Source organism: Myotis lucifugus, unplaced genomic scaffold (assembly GCF_000147115.1).
Source record: "Myotis lucifugus unplaced genomic scaffold, Myoluc2.0 scaffold_351, whole genome shotgun sequence".
In the NCBI taxonomy this organism is placed as follows: domain Eukaryota; kingdom Metazoa; phylum Chordata; class Mammalia; order Chiroptera; family Vespertilionidae; genus Myotis; species Myotis lucifugus.
The window spans coordinates 483,101-501,576 of NW_005871399.1; the positions used below are offsets into that span (position 1 = coordinate 483,101).

The 18,476-nt window shown below is 36.6% G+C and overlaps 1 protein-coding gene across 10 annotated transcripts in view; it reads left to right on the forward strand.

Moving 5' to 3' along the window:
• Positions 1 to 17,860, forward strand: part of LOC102440016 (putative RNA-binding protein Luc7-like 2) — a 59,205-nt gene extending 41,345 nt beyond the window's left edge. For 9 of the 10 annotated variants that reach the window (XM_006101339.2, XM_006101337.2, XM_023764823.1 and 6 more), the window contains 5 exons: positions 3,055 to 3,231; positions 4,690 to 4,781; positions 7,204 to 7,233; positions 12,346 to 12,537; positions 16,579 to 17,860. In XM_006101339.2, the coding sequence (XP_006101401.1) occupies positions 3,055 to 3,231; positions 4,690 to 4,781; positions 7,204 to 7,233; positions 12,346 to 12,537; positions 16,579 to 16,756 (669 nt within the window). In that variant the 3' untranslated portion in view covers positions 16,757 to 17,860. The remainder of the gene's footprint in view (positions 1 to 3,054; positions 3,232 to 4,689; positions 4,782 to 7,203; positions 7,234 to 12,345; positions 12,538 to 16,578) is intronic. The other variant, XM_014466669.2, reaches the window with a different exon arrangement.
• Positions 17,861 to 18,476: the final 616 nt, after the last annotated feature.

An 18,476-nucleotide genomic window follows, 5' to 3' on the forward strand; every position in this document is an offset into this window, starting at 1 on the left:
CCCCAGACTGGCAATCTAACCACTGAACAAAACTGGCCAGGGCAGTATGTACTTCTCAGAACATATGTAATTAGTCCATGTCATACTGATGGATTATATATCAAAATTAGTGGTTTTTGGAATTTGGAGCCATTGATATGAAATTTATAACTGGTAAATAAAATTAACTGAACTAACTAGGCATATACAGCAGTCATTTGTGTCTGTGTGCGCATGCACACACACTGCATATATCTGGTTACTATGATACCCTATTCTCCATTTTAAATCCATGCAACTGTAGCATTCTCCCTTCTCTTCCCACCTCAGTACAGACAGCTAGCACCTTGGGAGCCTCAGCTCTTCCTCCACAGCACAGTTAAAATCTGATATCCTGCACGCAAAGTTCTATTATGTTTGGCCCAAAATTCTATTTTGTTTTTTAAGAAATTGAATGCCTTCATATGAGATTATATTTTCCACTTTTGCAGTAGTCTCCATTGCTTATAACTGCATCACACCTGGGTTTAATTTGTTATAGCCTTAAGGCAGAAGCTTAGGTCATTGATTTTAGATCATTTAATGTTATATGTTTTCTTTTAAGCACAACTATAGCTGCATCCCACAGATTTTCATTGTAATTCAATTAAAAATATTTACCTATTATTGCTTGTGATTTCTTCTCCCCTCCCCTCCCGTCCTCCTCTCCTTCCTCTTCCTCCTCTTCCTCCTCCTCCAGCTGTTTATGATAGCAAAAACAGTTGATTAACACAGATTTTGTATGTTATATGTATTATATACAATATTCTTACAATAAAGTAAGGTAGTGAAATGAAAATATACTACTACACTGTATTTATTGATATCGTAAGTTTGTCATCTGCTTCATCTTCAGTATCAACATCAATACTGTCTTACATGATATAAAATACTATAGCTGTTTAACATATAACTAACACTAGACATCAGAAATGAAAAAGATAATGTGAAGAAGAAATTTATGTTTATTCACAGATATAACAATAATTCATGCTAAAATAATGGAGAAGCAGTAATAGTCATCTGATGGCACACATAAACTAATTACTAAAATTCCATGGCACACCAAAAATATATTTTTTTGCCAATCTGTATAATTTTAATTCATTTACACTAGATGGCTATTGTGTTGGCTGGTTTGTTTTTTTTTTTTTTTTGAAGTCTTTTATTAAAGCCTTTTTTTTAGAGAGAGGAAGGGAGAGGGGAGAGACAGACAGACATCGATATAAGAGAAACATCAATTGATTGCCCCCCTTACAAGCCCCAACTGTGGGGTCGAACCGCAACCTGGGTATGTACCAAGATCAGGAATCAAACCTGTCACCCTTTGGTATATGGAACCACAGTTCAACCAACCCAGTCACACTGGCTAGGGCTGTTGTCATTTTTTTATTTGGCAATCTAAGGAAAAAGAGGTCAGTGCCCCTGACTAAATAGTCAGGTATTGCATGTTTTAAAATTTTTTGTGGCATACCGGTTGAAAATCTCTGGCCTAGTATAATCAATAAGATTGGGTCACAGTAGCCTAGCCTATACACTAATGAATCATTATAAAATTTTAATGGCATACTGCCCTGACTGGTTTGGCTCAGTGGCTAGAGTGTCGGCCTGTGGACTGAAGGGTCCCCGGTTTGATTCCAGTCAGGGGCACATGTCCATGTTGTAGGCTCGGTCCCCAGTAGGGGGCCTTCAGGAGGCAGCTGATCAGTGATTCTCATCATTGATGTTTCTCTCTCTCTCCCTCTCCTTTCCTCTCTGAAATCAATAAAAATATTTTTAAAAAATTTTAATGGCATACAGTATTCTAAGTCATATTCATAATACAGCATTGGAGACATCATTATATATATATATATATATATATATTTCTTTTTAATTGATTTCAGAGAGGAAGGGAGAGGGAGAAAGAGAAACATTAATGATGAGAGAGAATCATTTGGGTGCCATGTTATTAATGTTTATGGTATTGCACTAAACGCAATGGAAAATATGCAAGAAGCTCAAGAGATCACTTTTTACTGTGTACTCTAGAGACGAGCTGATCACATATTTGTTTTGTGAAATGTCCTTCAGTTTGGGTTTGTCTGATTTTAGATTTTGTCAGGAATACCACTAAAGTAATGTTACATCCTGTCAGAAGGCACATGTTAGTGGTTTGTCCCATAACTATGATGTTACTATGTTAGTGTTTGGTATTGACATTTTGAAACGGCAAGTATTCTGTTTTCCATCACTTTTTTACCAACCCACTAGTATTAATTACTTCATTAATGAACTTAATATAAATAAAATGGTTGGGTATAAGATATATCCAGCAATGTCCACTTATATCTATATTTTCTTAGAGCTACACAGAAGCTTGGAAATGACTGTGTATGCTCAAAACAAAAATCAGAATTCTGTCAATAAGGAAAAAAATGATACAGTGGTTATACCAACCCACTAGTATTAATTACTTCATTAATGAACTTAATATAAATAAAATGGTTGGGTATAAGATATTTAAATCTCAGTAAGGCATTTTTCATTGCTTGTCTTATAAACTCTTACTTTTAGTAGGAGGTTTATTATTTGTATGTCCCATCCACATTTCCAAAGGGATGCGTAAGAAAGAAGGCAATGGAAGGAAGCTGTAATGGTATAGAAAACGTGCATGCCTTCTCTGCAAGCATGGGCGACTTCTACTTCCTTGATCCTTCACTGATAAAGTTTTGGGGTTGCTACATCTCATTTTTAACAAAAATTATAGAAAACAGAACATTGAGAAAAACTTTCAGAAAGTTGTGTTCTGTATCATGGTAGATACAGTAGTTCTTGGTAAAAAGTATTTGGGGCTCCAATTTTTTTTTTTATACCCAGTGAAGAGGTTCTGAGACAGAGGATGGGGGGTTATGGGGAATCTAGAATTTTCATGACAAAATGCCATGCTTTTGTGTATTCATTGGAAAACATTTTGTTCTTTAGAAAAGTGTATTTTGTTTAATTGTATGATGTTCCATGAAGTTTATATGAACATTGTTTTTCACTTTTGTCTAGGAAGTGTATCGGAATTCTATGCCAGCTTCCAGTTTCCAACAGCAGAAACTTCGAGTCTGTGAAGTCTGCTCTGCTTATTTAGGTCTTCATGATAATGACAGACGATTGGCTGATCATTTTGGGGGTAAACTGCACCTGGGATTTATTGAAATAAGAGAGAAGCTTGAAGAATTAAAGGTATATTGTTAAATTAATATCACTTTATCTAATTTAACCACTCATTCTTTTGATCTGTATTAGTTGTCTTTTTGTATAGTAATCGTGACTGTGAGTCCCTTTCACAATTCATACTGAATAGTGTAGGATTTCAAATGGAGATACCATTGGTTTAATGGATAATGTTTGAGAGACAGACCTTTAATTACTATTCCCCTATTCTTGGAGGTAGTAGTTGAATATGATGGAGTAGGAATCTTGCAAACTGGTTTTAAACTAATTATTTTATACAAAGTCCCCTAAGTTTTTCTCTTTTTCCTATAAAATAAATAATATAATATTTACTCTAAAGGAAGTTTGAGAAAATGAACCAAATATTTAGTTGAAATATTTTGCAGTTCTTCACTACATAGCAATCTGGTAGGACCTCTGGTTTTATTTTACACTCCTGCCTCCATTTCAGAAAGGAGTTAGAATGAAACCTATTTTTTAAAAAAGGACAATCACTGTCAAATATGTAAGCTGTTCTGAGAAAGGCAACAAGTTCTTACTCATCTGCTGAGTTCTTTTGAGAGGATAAGCAAACAGAAAAGGTATATCTGAGGAGGTAAACATAAACAGAGTGGATGAATATTGTAGTTAATAGTGGCTCTCTGTATTCTGAGTAGCTAAGATGATCTCGCTCAGGTAAGTTTTAAAAAAATGACAAAATGAGTTTCAGTATAGCAAATGATACCTACTTGGGAGTCTTTGCAGATAGACCTAGCAACAGAACAGTTCAGCATTTTGCTGTTTTTAAAATAGCAGCATCAGGATGGTAATTGGAAGTGACAGAAAACATTTCTATATTGGAAATCATAGAGCATGGGAACTTGTGATTTATAATGGTTGGTTGATTTTAAAAAATACAAAATAATGCCAGAAAGTATTCAGAGGAGAAAAAATTTATAGAACTAATTTTCAAATATTAAGAAGTCATGAAGGCCCTAGCTGGTAGTTCTGTTAGAGTGTCATCCTGATAGGCCAAGGTGCGAGTTCGATCCCTGGTCAGGGTATATACAATAAGCAACCAGAATGCACAAATAGTAGAACAACAAATCAGTGTTTCTCTCTCCCTCTCCCTCCCTTGCTCCTTCCCCCTCCCCCTTCCTCTCTCCCTCCCCCTCTCCTTACCCTCTCTCCTGCCTCTGTCTTTCTAAAAATCAATAAGTAAATTTAAAAAAAAATAGAAGAAGTCATGGAGGACCATGAAATTTTATAAATTTTACAAAAAGATAAAAGATTTTAGAAACCAGACTTGTAAGTCCAATGATTTTCCTTATCAAAATTGAATTGTTATTAGCAGATTTTGATGTTACTTGTACAATATTGGAAACCAGATCTGGCTAAAGTTTAGGATAATGCTCATTAAGAATGGACCCAGTAAATGTTTCTCATTTATTATTATTTAAACTTAGTTGTTTTTTTTTGTCTTTTAAGAGAGTGGTAGCTGAGAAGCAGGAGAAAAGAAACCAGGAACGCCTGAAGCGAAGAGAAGAAAGGGAGAGAGAAGAAAGGGAAAAGTTGAGGAGGTATGGAGTGATGAATTGAATAGTCTAAGTATTTGAAGTTGAAAATCCTGTTTCATCTTTGAGATGTGATTGGTATAAGATTTTAGATGTTAACAAATGTAGACATGGGAAATCTTGTTTACTCTTTAAAATGCTACCATGCAAAACAATGTTTGTGCAAGTATGTTAACGTAATGGCCATTAAAGTCAAGGTCCTTTTTTCCTTAAAAGTGTATTAAAGAGGTAATAAAGAGAGAGTCACATCTTTGTTTTGTAAGCTATGTAAAACTCTTTTCTAGCCCCCTGATTTTCATGATGGGATAGATTTGTACCAGGTTGGCACGGAACTATTTTTATGATATATTTTATGCTTGATAAAAGGTTTGGGTGTTTTGTTTTATTGATTAAATTTACTTTCATTCTACACTCAATTCTAGGAGCTATAAACTTTTAAAATGTTTACTCAATAATAAATTATTTTTAATTGGTATTAGTTATTTTGATAGAATCATATAAATCTTCATATTTACTTCATATTTATAATGTTTAAATGTTCTGGGTTACTTTTATTCATTATCAACAAACTGCTTGGCACTCTGGTGGCAACATTCTTTGTATGTGTTGTTCATAACTTCAACAATGTTAGGATGTGCAGGTATGCCACAAAAGATTCACCTGTAGTTCTAATTTATAGTGTTCCCTTAATTGTATTACACATCTCTGAAATTTAAATGCCTTACCCTTGATAATATGTATAGGTCATGCCAACTTCCTCCAAGCTTTTTTTAAAAAAATATTTTTATTGATTTTAGAGAGGGAGAGAGATAGGAAACATCAGTGATGAGAGAGAATCATTGATTGGCTGTCTCCTGAACCTCCTACTGGTGATAGTCTGCAGCCCTGGGCATGTGCTATGACTGAGAATCAAACCGTGACCTCCTGGTTCATAGGTTGACACTAAGCCACTGAGCCATGATGGCCGGGCCATCTTCCTCTTTGGGGAAGTGCTGTCATTCCTCCATTGATGTATATGTTCTTCATTTACCATAAAGTTCACCTCAGAGCTTTAGCTCTATTCTCTTTTGTGTACTCAGGTGGTGATACTGCCCAATATTGTAATATTTAAAATAATATAAATGGCATTAGAAATCTCAGTTTAACTTAAAATTCAACTGAATGTAGTGCCACTAATATAAATGATTCAACGGAGGTAAATCAAATGAGAAAAAAAATATTCTTTGCTGAACTACATTTTCACATTTGTGGATGACAAGAAAGTACATTGCATCTTCTCTGTTGCCACTTGACAAATTCTTTTAAACAATAATTATAAACGCAATGTATTTCAGTAATGCTTTTTTAAAAATTTTAATCTATATATGAACTTAAGTATTATAGCTAAGTATGGAAGATGAGGAAATTGCAAGTGAGTTCAAAATTATACCACATAGGATTCCAGCTGTGGTACTGAAAAGGGTAATGATAAAAATTACTGTTACTTACCAGCGCTATTTTCCAGGCACTGTGCTAAAAATTTATCTCTAGCAGTTCATCTAATTTTTACAACCCCCTGTGAAATTAATATCACTATCCCTCTTTTACAAATGACAAACTAAGCTGAGGGGAATATATATGTCTGCCAAGGTCACACAGATGGTGAGTGGTGGAACCAGAGTTGAAACATCAGGCTGATTCCAAAGCCATGCTTCAACCATTTGTATAGTCTCCACAAAAAAAAAACTATAATATTGGCTATTACTATTTATTGAGTGTTAATTGTGTGCTAGGAAATGTAAGAGTGTTTTATGTAACTGTCATGTGTCATGTTGTGCCCCCTGGCCTGGTGGCTTGGTTGGTGTGTCATCTTGTATACCAAAAGGTTTCCAGTTCATTCCCTAGTTGGGGCGCATGCAGGAGGCAGCTGATCAGTATTTCTTTCATATTGATGTTTCTTTCTCTACCCCTTCCTCTCTCTCTCAAAAAACAATAAAACATATCCTTGGGTGGGGAGAAAGGAAGAGGGGAGGGAGGGAAAACATGTTATAAGATTGATTTGGGTGTTCTAGGGATTATAGTATGAGTTTGCAGATCCAAAGTGTATACATCTCAGATCATAGAAATTTTATTCTGTTCCCAGAGGGCAGGAAGAAATGACAGTGAATTTTTCCAGGGTTGGAAAGTAAGTGGTTTCTGGAGAATTAGTGAGTTGTGATGTACTGTGTTAAGAACCAGGTTTCTTAGTTAAGAGAATTCATATGCCAAGGTGGGGTAGAGTTTGTGGTGTATTTTGAAAAATTTTCTGTGCATACACATGCCTTATATTTATAAAATTAACATAAAAATTACACATCAGGAAGAATGTAATTTTTAACAGCCCAGCATACTTATTCCCATTTATAGTTACTTTTCTAAAAATAGATTTTTTTGTTTTGTTTTGTTTTAGGTCTCGATCACATAGCAAGAATCCCAAAAGGTAGGTATAATACAAGTTAAGCAGTGAAGCTGTTTTTTTTTTTTCAAATAAGGGTGTTATAGATAAAATGCCTTTTAAAAATGAACAAGAATTAATAGATTAGTACACTTAATATTTTTGTAGTTCAAGTTAAAGCAATATCTTTTGCAAAGAAACTGTTCAGAAGATACGCATGTACTATAGTTTAGTTTTATCAAAGTAAAATTATATAAACAGTGCCCTGGAGTTAGGGGGGAAACTTAAAACATTTCAGAATATTTCTTTATTTTTAATTTTTTTTAAATTTTTATTGATTTCAGAGAGGAAGGGAGAGATAGAAACATCAATGATTGGCTGCCTCCTACATGCCCACTACTGGGGATCAGCCCACCACCAGGGCATGTGACCTGACCTCCTGGTTCATAGGTCGACTTTCAACCATTGAACCACACCGGCTGGGCCAGAGTATTTCTTTTTTTAATTGGCATTTGTGTGCACTTTATTTTTTAAAAGCAAAGTTAGCTTCTTAAAATTATTTTTAAATTTTTATTGATTTCAGAGAGGAAGGAAGAGAGAGATAGAGACACCAATAATGAGAGAGAATCACTTATTGGCTGCCTCCTGCACGCTTCCTACTGGGGATTGAGCCTGCAACCTGGGCATGTGCCCTTGACCAGAATTGAAACCGGGACCCTTCAATCTGCAGGCTAATGCTCTAAACACTGAGCTAAACCAGCTAGGGCCAGAGTATTTCTTTAAAATCTTTAGAAGGTCAGGGTAAATATGTGAGAGGATATTTTTTAAAAAAATCAATTTGGGTGGTGCGTCTAAGAAACATTCTAAAAGGTGTTGAAAATGTAAGTAGGTTAAATAATTGGATACATTTTTGAATGAGAGGTTCATGGTGGGTTAGTAAGGGAAACTAAAATGTTTAGTTTAGCCCTGGCCAGTGTGTACTGTGAACTGTGCACTGAAAGGTTACCATTTCGATTGCTGGTCAGGGCACATATGAAAATGCCCTGTCAGAGTGCAAACGGGAAGCAGCTGATTGCTGTTCCTCATATCAGTGTTTCTCTCTCTTTCCCCTTCTCCCTTTCTCTCTCTCTCTAAAAAATCAATAAAAACATATTAAAAATAAAATGTTTACTTTATGCCTCCATCTTGACTTTCTATGAGTTAGTACTTACTACCCTTGGTAACTGATCATAAAAAGCTTGAAAGGGGCACTCACAGCCTTCAAGAGGAAAAGGACATGGTAACACCTTGACTTATGGATTTCATATTTGGGGGCTTTTTGAAGCCTTTCTTTACAATTTTTACTAGCTACTGATAACTGTTTTCTATCTGAGAAAGGTGAGAAAACATGGTGTACTTTATCTTTCTTAATTCTTCACTTGCCATTCTTGTTCTTTTTTTTTTTTTTTTTTAATATATTTTTTATTGATTTTCTACAGAGAAGAAGGGAGAGGGACAGAGAGCTAGAAACATCGATGAGAGAGATCGATCAGCTGCCTCCTGCACATCCCCCACCGGGGATGTGCCCGCAACCAAGGTACATGCCCTTGACCGGAATCGAACCTGGGACCCTTGAGTCCGCAGGCCGACGCTCTATCCACTGAGCCAAACCGGTTCGGCAACCATTCTTGTTCTTATTCTTGACTCTTTCTCATGAATTTATTTCCACCTAGAATGCCCTTTCTCATTCTTTTTGAAATTCTAGTATTCCTCTTGTTCGGATGACATTTTTTTTGAAACATTCTAAGTACTCTTAATTCCAATGAGTAACTATTTCCCAAGAACTTTTTCCTCTAAACTGGAGCATTTGTCTCTATGAAAGAAAAACCTGCCTTATCTGGTTTGGCTCATTGGATAGAACGTCGGCCTGCAGACTGAAGAGTCCCGGGTTTGATTCTGGTCAAGGGCATATGCCTGCGTTACGGGCTCAATCCCTAGTAGGGGGCTTCAGGAGGCAGCCAATCAATGATTCTGTCTCATCATTGGTGTTTCTATCTCTCGCTCTTTCTCTCTGAAATCAATACAAACATTTTTTTTAAAAAACAAAACCTTATATGTTTTAGATGCCCCTAAGTGCTTCTTAGCCTTTCAGTTATTGTTCTGCTTAAAGCACTAAAAAACTAAGGCATTAGTAAACAAAGAGGACAGGTGTGTTAGCTATTTACGATGTGAGTTTCTCACATCCAGAGTAGAAGGATAAGCATCAAGTGATGATACTGTTCTGTTCATTGGTTGGTTAATGCAAGCTGGTTACCTTTGTTGACAAAAGTATTTAAACGATTTGTATAAGTGAAATAAATCATGTCAGCTCTGTTTAAGTCCTCCAAAGACACTCTATTTCTTTTTTTACTACCTCACCTATTTTTATTGCCCACATATCTGGAATATATAGGTTTACAATTGTTTGTGTGGAAAATACAGTAATTAATAAGTATTAATACAAGAATAAACTCTGTGTTTCCCTTACAACTATAAACATACTCTTGCCCACCGGTGTAATTGCAGCACAATCTTAGAACAATGCAGTAGGCATCCAGTAAATATTTTTTGAATGATGGATAACTTTAAAAAGATACATGAAGTAATACATTGAAAGAAATGGATTTATTATAATAGATCAAAGTGAGTGATTAACCAAAATATAATATGGCAAAACTTGTATTGAATGAATTTTATGCTCTTTCCCCCTGCATAAAATTTTATCTTGTGAATTTTCATGTCAAGGAAGAAATCTAACTTCTTTAAGATTCTGAATCTGCCCTGTGAAGCTAACTGTATTTAACAATGCATACCTATTATGCTGATTAAACAACAATATACTAGAATGTGTCTGCTCTGTGGAAGTGCACCAGCTCCAAGAAGTATGGAAAACAAAATAATTTTGTTTTCTTTTGTTAAACCTCACCTGAGGATATTTTTCCATTGATTTTTAGAGAGAGTAGGAGAGGGAGAGACAGGAAAACATCGATGAGAGAGACAGACAGACAGACAGACATTAAATGGTTGCCTCAGAAAGGTTCCCCAACCAGAGTACATGCCCTTTACAAGAATTGAATCTGTGACCCTTCAGTGTGCAGGCTGACTATCCACTGAGTCAAATCGCCTAGGGCTCCCCCTGCTTCTTATCAGAAATATTTTTTAAAATCTTTTTTTATTGCCTAGCTGGTGTTGCTCAGTGGTTGAGCCTTGGCCTACGAATCGGGAAGTCATGGTTTGATTCCTGGCCCAAGTTGTGAGCTCAATCCCTACTAGGGCGTGTAGCAGGCAGCCAGTCAATGATTCTCATCATTAATTTTTCCATCTTTCGCTCCCTCTCCCTTCCTCTCTTTGATCAATAAAAATGTAATACAAATATTTTTACTGATTTTTAGGGAGAGAGGAAGGGAAGGGGGAAAGAGAAAGAAAAACAATGTAAAATCGGAACATCGATTGGCTGCCTGTACACGCCCCTTTGGGAATCGAGCCCAAAACCTGTGCCCTGACCAGGAATCAAACCAGCAACCTCTAGCTACTTGAGAGAATGCCCAACCAACTGGACAGGGCCAGAAATGTTTTTTTCAAGTGTAAAATACTCTATTCAGTTATGATTAATGTCCACAATATGTGCCTTTCTTTGACCATAATGTTGACATATACTAAATGCTTTTACAGTTCACTTAACAAAATAATCATTGGAAAATAAAATCAGTTTGCACATGTAACACCTGAATAATGTGCTTTTGTACTATTATATTAAGTGACTCTTCTAACAAAGTTTCATACCTTTATTTCTCATTGTTTTCCCTCAGTTCTCTGTCTTCCGTATATGCCATCCTCTCACCACACACAATATACAAGTTAGTTTTGTGACCAAGTGGAGGCTACAGAAGTGTTTTTCCTTCTAGGTTTTTTTTTTTTTAATATGTTTTTATTGATTTCAGAAAGAAGAAGGTAGAGGGGAGGAGAGAGGGGGGCGGGAGGAGAAAGAGAGAGAGAAATCAATGATGAGAATCGATAGGCTGCCTACTGCATGCCCCCTACTGGGAATTGAGCCCACAATCTGGTCATGTGCCCTGACCAGGAATCCAACCGTGATCTCTCGATTCATAGGTCGATGCTAAACCACAGAGCCACACTAGCCGGGCTGTCTTATTCTGTTTGGATTATACTGTGACTAGGCATATTGTGGACATTCAAACTTCTTCCTTTCTTTTTTTTAAATATATTTTTATTGATTTCAGAGAGGAATGGAGAGAGAGAGAGTAACATCAATGATGAGAGAGAATCATTGATTGGCTGCCTTCTGCGTGCTCCCCACTGGGGATCGAGTCTGCAACCCAAGTGTGTGCACTGACCAGGAATTGAACCATGACCCCCTGGATCATAGGTCAACACTCAACCACTGAGCCACGTCAGCTGGGCCAAATTACTTCAATGGTCATACAAAACCTCTCTAATCCAGAGAGCTGAAGTTTATTCTAAACAATATTTTTTTCACGCCTCTCCTCCCTTCTATCCATGTCCATCAGGTACATGCTTTATCTAAAGTATACTAAAAGTCTTAGAAGTTTAAATGAAATTTATTCCATAAAGCATCTAGAATCTACAGTAATCCTACATAATACAATCCCTGATGTGTAGTAGTGATACAGATTGGTTTCCTTCCTTTTTTTATATTCCTGATGTAAATTTATACATTTTTTTTTAAAACATTTTTTTAAAAATATATTTTTGTTGATTTCAGAGAGGAAAGGAGAGGGAGAGAGATAAAAACATCAGCGATGAAAATCATTGATCCGCAACCCAGGCATGTGCCCTTGACCAGAATTGAACCTGGGTCCCCCCAGTCTGCAGGCCTATGCTCTATCCACTGAGCCAAACCAGCCAGGGCAATTTATACACTATTGATTGACCTCTGTGCGTGTCATAGCAACTGGTCATTCTGGCGTTTGGTTGATTTGCATATTAGCCTTTTATTATATAGGATACCAGCAGTTTTAGTGTGGATTTAGTTGACTTGAATAGAATTGGCATTAAGCAAAGCTACTAAGGGATAGTTTCTGTTTAAAGAGAGGCTTTAGTCAATGCGCAGCGTAGTGTTGACAAAGCTAAAAAGTAAATCAAATGTTTTTTTTATAGATCCAGGTCCAGAGAGCATCGCCGACATCGATCTCGCTCCATGTCACGAGAACGAAAGAGGAGAACTCGGTCTAAATCTCGGGAGAAGCGCCACCGCCACAGATCTCGCTCTAGCAGCCGAAGTCGCAGCCGCAGCCACCAGAGAAGTGGGCACAGTTCTAGAGACAGAAGCAGAGAGCGATCCAGGAGGAGGTACTGAGGTGTCCATAAGAGGACATGGAACTACCTTTATGGTTTAGAATTGGAATACTATTGATTTGAAACTTGCATCTGGTAATATGTACACATTTGTGTGTGGGTGTATTAACAGTTTTTTCCCTGATTGTATGGGTAGTTCAGAAAGAATATTCTTATGAGCCAGAGAAAGACATTTGGAACAAATATGTGCAGAGGTTATGCTTTTCTCTGCGTCGTATGTTTTTGGCGGGGGTGGGGGGCGGGGGAAGACGACGTACTTCATGGGCAAATAATTTTAGGTACCAATAGTCTTAGAGTTTTTTTTCTGTATGTATTGATGAATTAGGGGCTCTGAGCAGTCCTTTCATTGAATTGTTCAGCTTTGTTTGACAATGTTTTCCATACTTCTTTGAGCTGGTGCACTTCCGCAGAGCAGACACATTCTAGTATGTTGTTGTTATATACAGTTAGCTTGACAGGGCAGATTCAGAGTCTTAAAGAAGTTAGACTTCTTCCTTGACATGAAAATTCACAAGATACGAGGAGTGCAGACCCAGGGTGAAGTAAGTTTAAGGACCTGGAAATTTCATCGGGACAAAGGATAACAATGTGGTGAAGCCTTAGTACTCAGTCTATGTAGACCAAACTCCCAAAGTGTCTCAGGTTACACGATGGTCCTTAAGCTAGTTCATTTCTATGGAGCATAAACCATACTTCAGGTTGCTTTTTTTCTTGACAACTCTTTTTTTTTTATTTCAGAGAGGAAGGGGGGGGAGAGAGAGTGTAACATCAGTGATGAGAGAGAATCATCAATCTGCTGCCTCCTGCATGCCCCCCGCTGGGGATCGAGCTCACAACCCAGGCATGTGCCCTGATTGGGAATCAACCATGCGTGATCTCCTGGTTCATAGGTCGACGCTCAACCACTGAGCAACACTGGCCCGGGCTTTGAAAACTCTTCTTAAACATGCATATGATTTTTTGAGTTCCTGGTCTCTATTGGTTTTAAATTGTCTATGGGTTATGCTACATAAAAACCATGATAGAATCCACAGAATGCTGTTTAAACTTTCTGTGTTTTTTTGATCCCCAACCAGCCATTCCCTGAAACCACTCACAAGCTGAGTTAGTTCATAGGCTGTCAATCAATATTTATTATATTCTTGGTTTGTTCCAAGTAGGTCTTTCCTCTCCAGCTTTATTGAGGTATAATTGGCAAATAAAATTCTAAGATATTTAAAGTGTGCACTGTGGTGATTTGAGGTACATATACATTACAAAAGCATTTTCACCATTAGTTAATTATCACCTCACATATTTATCTCTCTCTTTTGTTTTTGGTGAGAACATTTAAGTTCTACTCTCTTAGCAAACCAAGAAGTTCTTAAGGTAACTTTAATCAGGAAGAACTGTATACTTTCTACTGTACGTCTAGTAAACAATACCAAATATAACATAGTTGAGCAACTTTATTCAAGTGAGTTAGAACACAGGATTAACATCTTGGACAACAGACTGATATAAAACCTAGCATATTATAAAGTGCTAAACTGTATGTCATAGAGTAACTAATACAGGAGTGTAGATGTGGGACGTTCCAGAGCAATAAAAAAAAAAAAATGGCTCAGGTAGTAGATAAAACTTGAATAAAGTGGGTATCATTTGAATAGATAAAACCAGGTAGGAAAAGATATTATAAAGTGTTACCAGGCAAATGTAGAGAATGAGCAGGGAATTTATATAAGGGATAGTTTCTGATAGTGTGATTTGCCACTTATCTCAAATTCATAAAACTGTAGGCACGGTGCCATACCCAGAAAAATGCATTTAAAAAATTCTCTGAATTTTAACTGCACTGTAAATTTTGGGAATCATTCTGCTGGTTGATGGATGGTCGACAATTACTCTGGAGAGCCCGCCCACCTTTCATTGTTTCTGGTATCTGTCACCTCTTTTATGGTGGTTGAGATAGAAGGGTTGCTCATCTGAGATTGTGTTGTTCTAGTCCCTAATGCTTCCTGCATTTATGAAGTTGTATAGGACATTTTCCCACCGTACACGTGATACCTCTACTAAATTTTCAGCATGTCCTAAAGAGGATTATTTTTGTAAAAGTTTTGTTTTTCTCTAGAGCACTTCTAATCTTCATATTCAAATTACTCTTTCAAAGTAATAGTCTTTGTTTTTGCCAAAAATTATTGGAAAGTTGCTATTAAAACCTATATGTTATTACAAGTTATTGCTATATATTTGAGTTTAATTTTCAAGGTAAAAGTCTCAGTTAAGAGTCTTTAATGATTTGTTGTTCCCCTGCCCCAGCTGAAATACTGGTCTCTGATATAAGCATATTTATTCTGTTTGTGACCTTTCCCTTGCAACAGTTACTCTTGGTAAATGAGAGCCATTTTCATTTTCCTGCTTCCTTCTCTGTTCAGACATATAGTGCAGACGCTGGAGTCAGACTACTTGGGTTCGGTGGCCTGGGCTAAGTAATTTAATTATCCTACCTTTCTTTCCCCGTCTACTAGGTAGAGATAGATGGTAAGAATACCTGCTTCATTAGGACTATTGGTAATTTGAGTGAAATAGTGAATGGAAACTGCTAGTGTATAGTCATTGTGATTTCTCACAAAGCATTAGTTGATGCTCATCTCATAGTTGATTTTCAGTTATTATTACTGACCTCTTACTCATCATCTCCATATTCCATTCCCATGAAGTATGGATAGGATTAATGTTGCCAGATGTGTACTGTGTGGTGGTGTTTTTTACACATCACTTTTAAATTAAGCTCATTAAAATCTTATTAAGCAGAATGCTCGAAGTTGGCATTACTTTATCTTTCTACCTTTTTAGTTTAATCCTCTTTAACTATATTTCTAGAACTGAGTATGGTAGTAGTTTTTTCCTGCCATAGAAGTTGAAAATATTAATCAGGCCTCTGATCCAAATTCTGAACATGGGTTAAGTGAGATAGTTATGTAAAAGTATTATGTCATCTATAAAGAATGAAATAAACATAATATGTGGTACTGATTCATTCTAGATGTTGAAAGTATAGAAAATTCAATATTAATTCTGATCCCGTAATGTCCTTTGGTTTTTCTACTGACTGAATCTCTGATATGAGCTTGTTTTGTTATTATTTACTTTGTTGAAGTTGGGTGTGGGAATAGAGAGGCGGTATTAAGAAACAGTCATGGTTGGGTACTCTTTCCCCCTCCTCACGTGGGAGTCTGTGCTTATTTCTCAAAAAATTTCCACCATTGCTATAAAAAGAAAGAAAAAAAGAAACAGTCATGGTTAATCAAGATTTATAATAGTGTGATTGTATTTTTCTGTCTTCCATCCTGATTTTTTTTCTGTTGGTTGAATGAGCTAACTCAGGAGAAGTAAAGCAGATTTTTAAAATAATGAATGGTTACCTTGTCATTAAATGAGTAGTTTTCTTATCTAAGTTGCCTGCAGGCCAAATCTGGCCCCCTAACCTGTTTTTGTATAGGCAGCAACCTATGGATGGTTTTTACATTGTTAAAGGGTTGATAAAGAAAAGGAAGAAGAATATACCACAGAGACTGTATGTGACCTCAAAACCTAAAATATTTACTCTGACCAGACAGCAAAAAAAAGTTTTGCAGAACCCCTGTTTAAGACATTGATTTCCATCCTATGTGGGATCTACATTCTATTATATATTTTAAAATAAGATAATACCTTTTGCTTTTTTTAAGTTATTGTCTATAATTCTTATGTTAAATGCATTTGCTATGAATTGGAGAAGCTTTTTTGATTGCCTCTCAGAATGAGAATGTCCTATAAATTCTTATTTTCCGCATATGGTTTTTCACCCTTAGCTATTTGTTTTCACCCATGTCTTTGTTTTAGATAGACCCTTATCAAATATGGTAGTGCTCTTTTCTGTCAGAACACTGACTCTTGTCTTTCTTGGATATATTCTGTATGTCTTCAGCAGTCATACCTTAATATTTATCCGATTCTTTCTCTTGGATTTTGGGTTCCCCAACACATTTTGCTCCTTAAATTAATATTTTTCAGATCCTCAAAAGAAAGATTCAGAGACCAAGACTTAGCATCACGTGACAGAGACAGGAATTCAAGAGACAGATCACCTCGTGACAGAGATCGAAAAGATAAGAAGCGGTCCTATGAGAGCGCTAATGGCAGATCAGAAGACAGGAGGAGCTCTGAAGAGCGCGAAGCAGGGGAGATATAATTAGCTGTGTACATATCCTCAATCCTTAAGCTTCCTATGGAGTTACATACTATTGTTTAGTTTACAGCTGTTTGGGGTGACACAGGGAGCAGTTCCAGACACCGATCCAGCTAGGCTAGATATACAGTATCTAACTTGATCTGAACTGAACTTGTTTTCCTGATGAAGCCTAAACTACAACTATAGTTTCTGGTGAACCTGTAATGCAGTTCTGAAAATACAGTTTTATAAAAGACGCAGAGGTCTTTATTCTTTCAAGTAGGAGTGATAGTGAATGAATTGTGTAACTTGCCTTGGGATTTTTTGAGCATTTGTAAAATGCTGTCTTCCTTTCTAGTACAAACTGCAGCCTTTGGAATTTTTCTTTTTAATTCTTCTTCCTCTGACTTTTGTATCCCCTAATACCTCCGACCCTCTAATTATAAGAGAAAGGGGGGTAGGGAAGCAATATAACTTCTAAGGTTCTGTTCCCATTAATTACTAGCTGATTACAGTTCAGAGCATTTATACTGGAATGTGTGCTGGAGAAATTTAAATATTGGGAGTTTTTGTTTGTTTATTTTAGAGTTGAAAGTTAAACAGCTGTTGCATTACATACTTTGCTTTTTTTGAAATCAAACAAGTCTTGATTTTTCTGTTGTATTGAATTGCTACATTCGGGGTGTTTTTGAAAAGGGGGTGGGGGCAGGGACTTTTTCATAAGCACTTGTTTTCTTTTGTGTGTGTGGAATATAAAGGCTACACCCTTATTGTAACAAATAATAGTAAAGTGAAAGAAACAATCACCACCACCATCATTAAACTGTAACCTGTCTTAGTAAATTGTCACTAGAACTATGCTGTGGGCATACCTTCTATTCTGTTATATCATTAATAGTGCCTTACTGTGCAAGGCACCAAAGGAAATCAAATTATACTTTCGACGATTCAAGATGAACTGTTCCACCTGGGTCCTTGCCGACTATATTCCAGCTGCTTCAGGGCTGTCTGTAACAACTGCTATCAAGACAGACTGGACCTGCAGAAGAAATTGGGGTTTTCATTTGTTTTTGTTTTGTATTTCTTCTCATTCAGCAAACTGAAATAAAAACATGGTATAACTAACATAATGAGGCTATTTCTGCATTGAAAAGCTCAGTATACCCACTATGATTTAAACAGGTATCATGTGATTCTAGAAAGTCTGAGGAACAAAAATACATTAAATAATGAAATTAGTGTCTGTGAGTATAATTATCTAAGACCACCTTTCAAGAACTATTTTTAATTTGTTCCCCTAAGTGTGAGGAATGCAGGCCTCATGGAATTTAGAGTGTAAATCTGAGACCATCCTCACATCTCTCGAGGTTGATGGTTGACAGCTGAGAGGCTCTTCAGAACCTCAGTCCACCATCACATGCTGTAACTAATTTAAATATTAAAAAAAAATTTTTCTACTCGAAAAACAAAAGCTTTTTACATCCTGACTTTATTATACCCTGACTTGATATTTAGATTTTCCCAGGGTATAAATAAGGCAATACAAAGTTGTCCTCATTTTTCTTTCCATTACCTGCTCTAATTAGAAAAAGCAATCCCAGCTTCAGGGGAGTTAGGAAATGCTGGGGAGGACTCAGAGAACAGGGTTTTGATGACAGAGGCCAATTGGGGGACCAGGTAGGGGTCTACCAGCAGAATGGTGCTGGGACCACAGGTGAGCAGGGCCTTCATGCATTTTTTC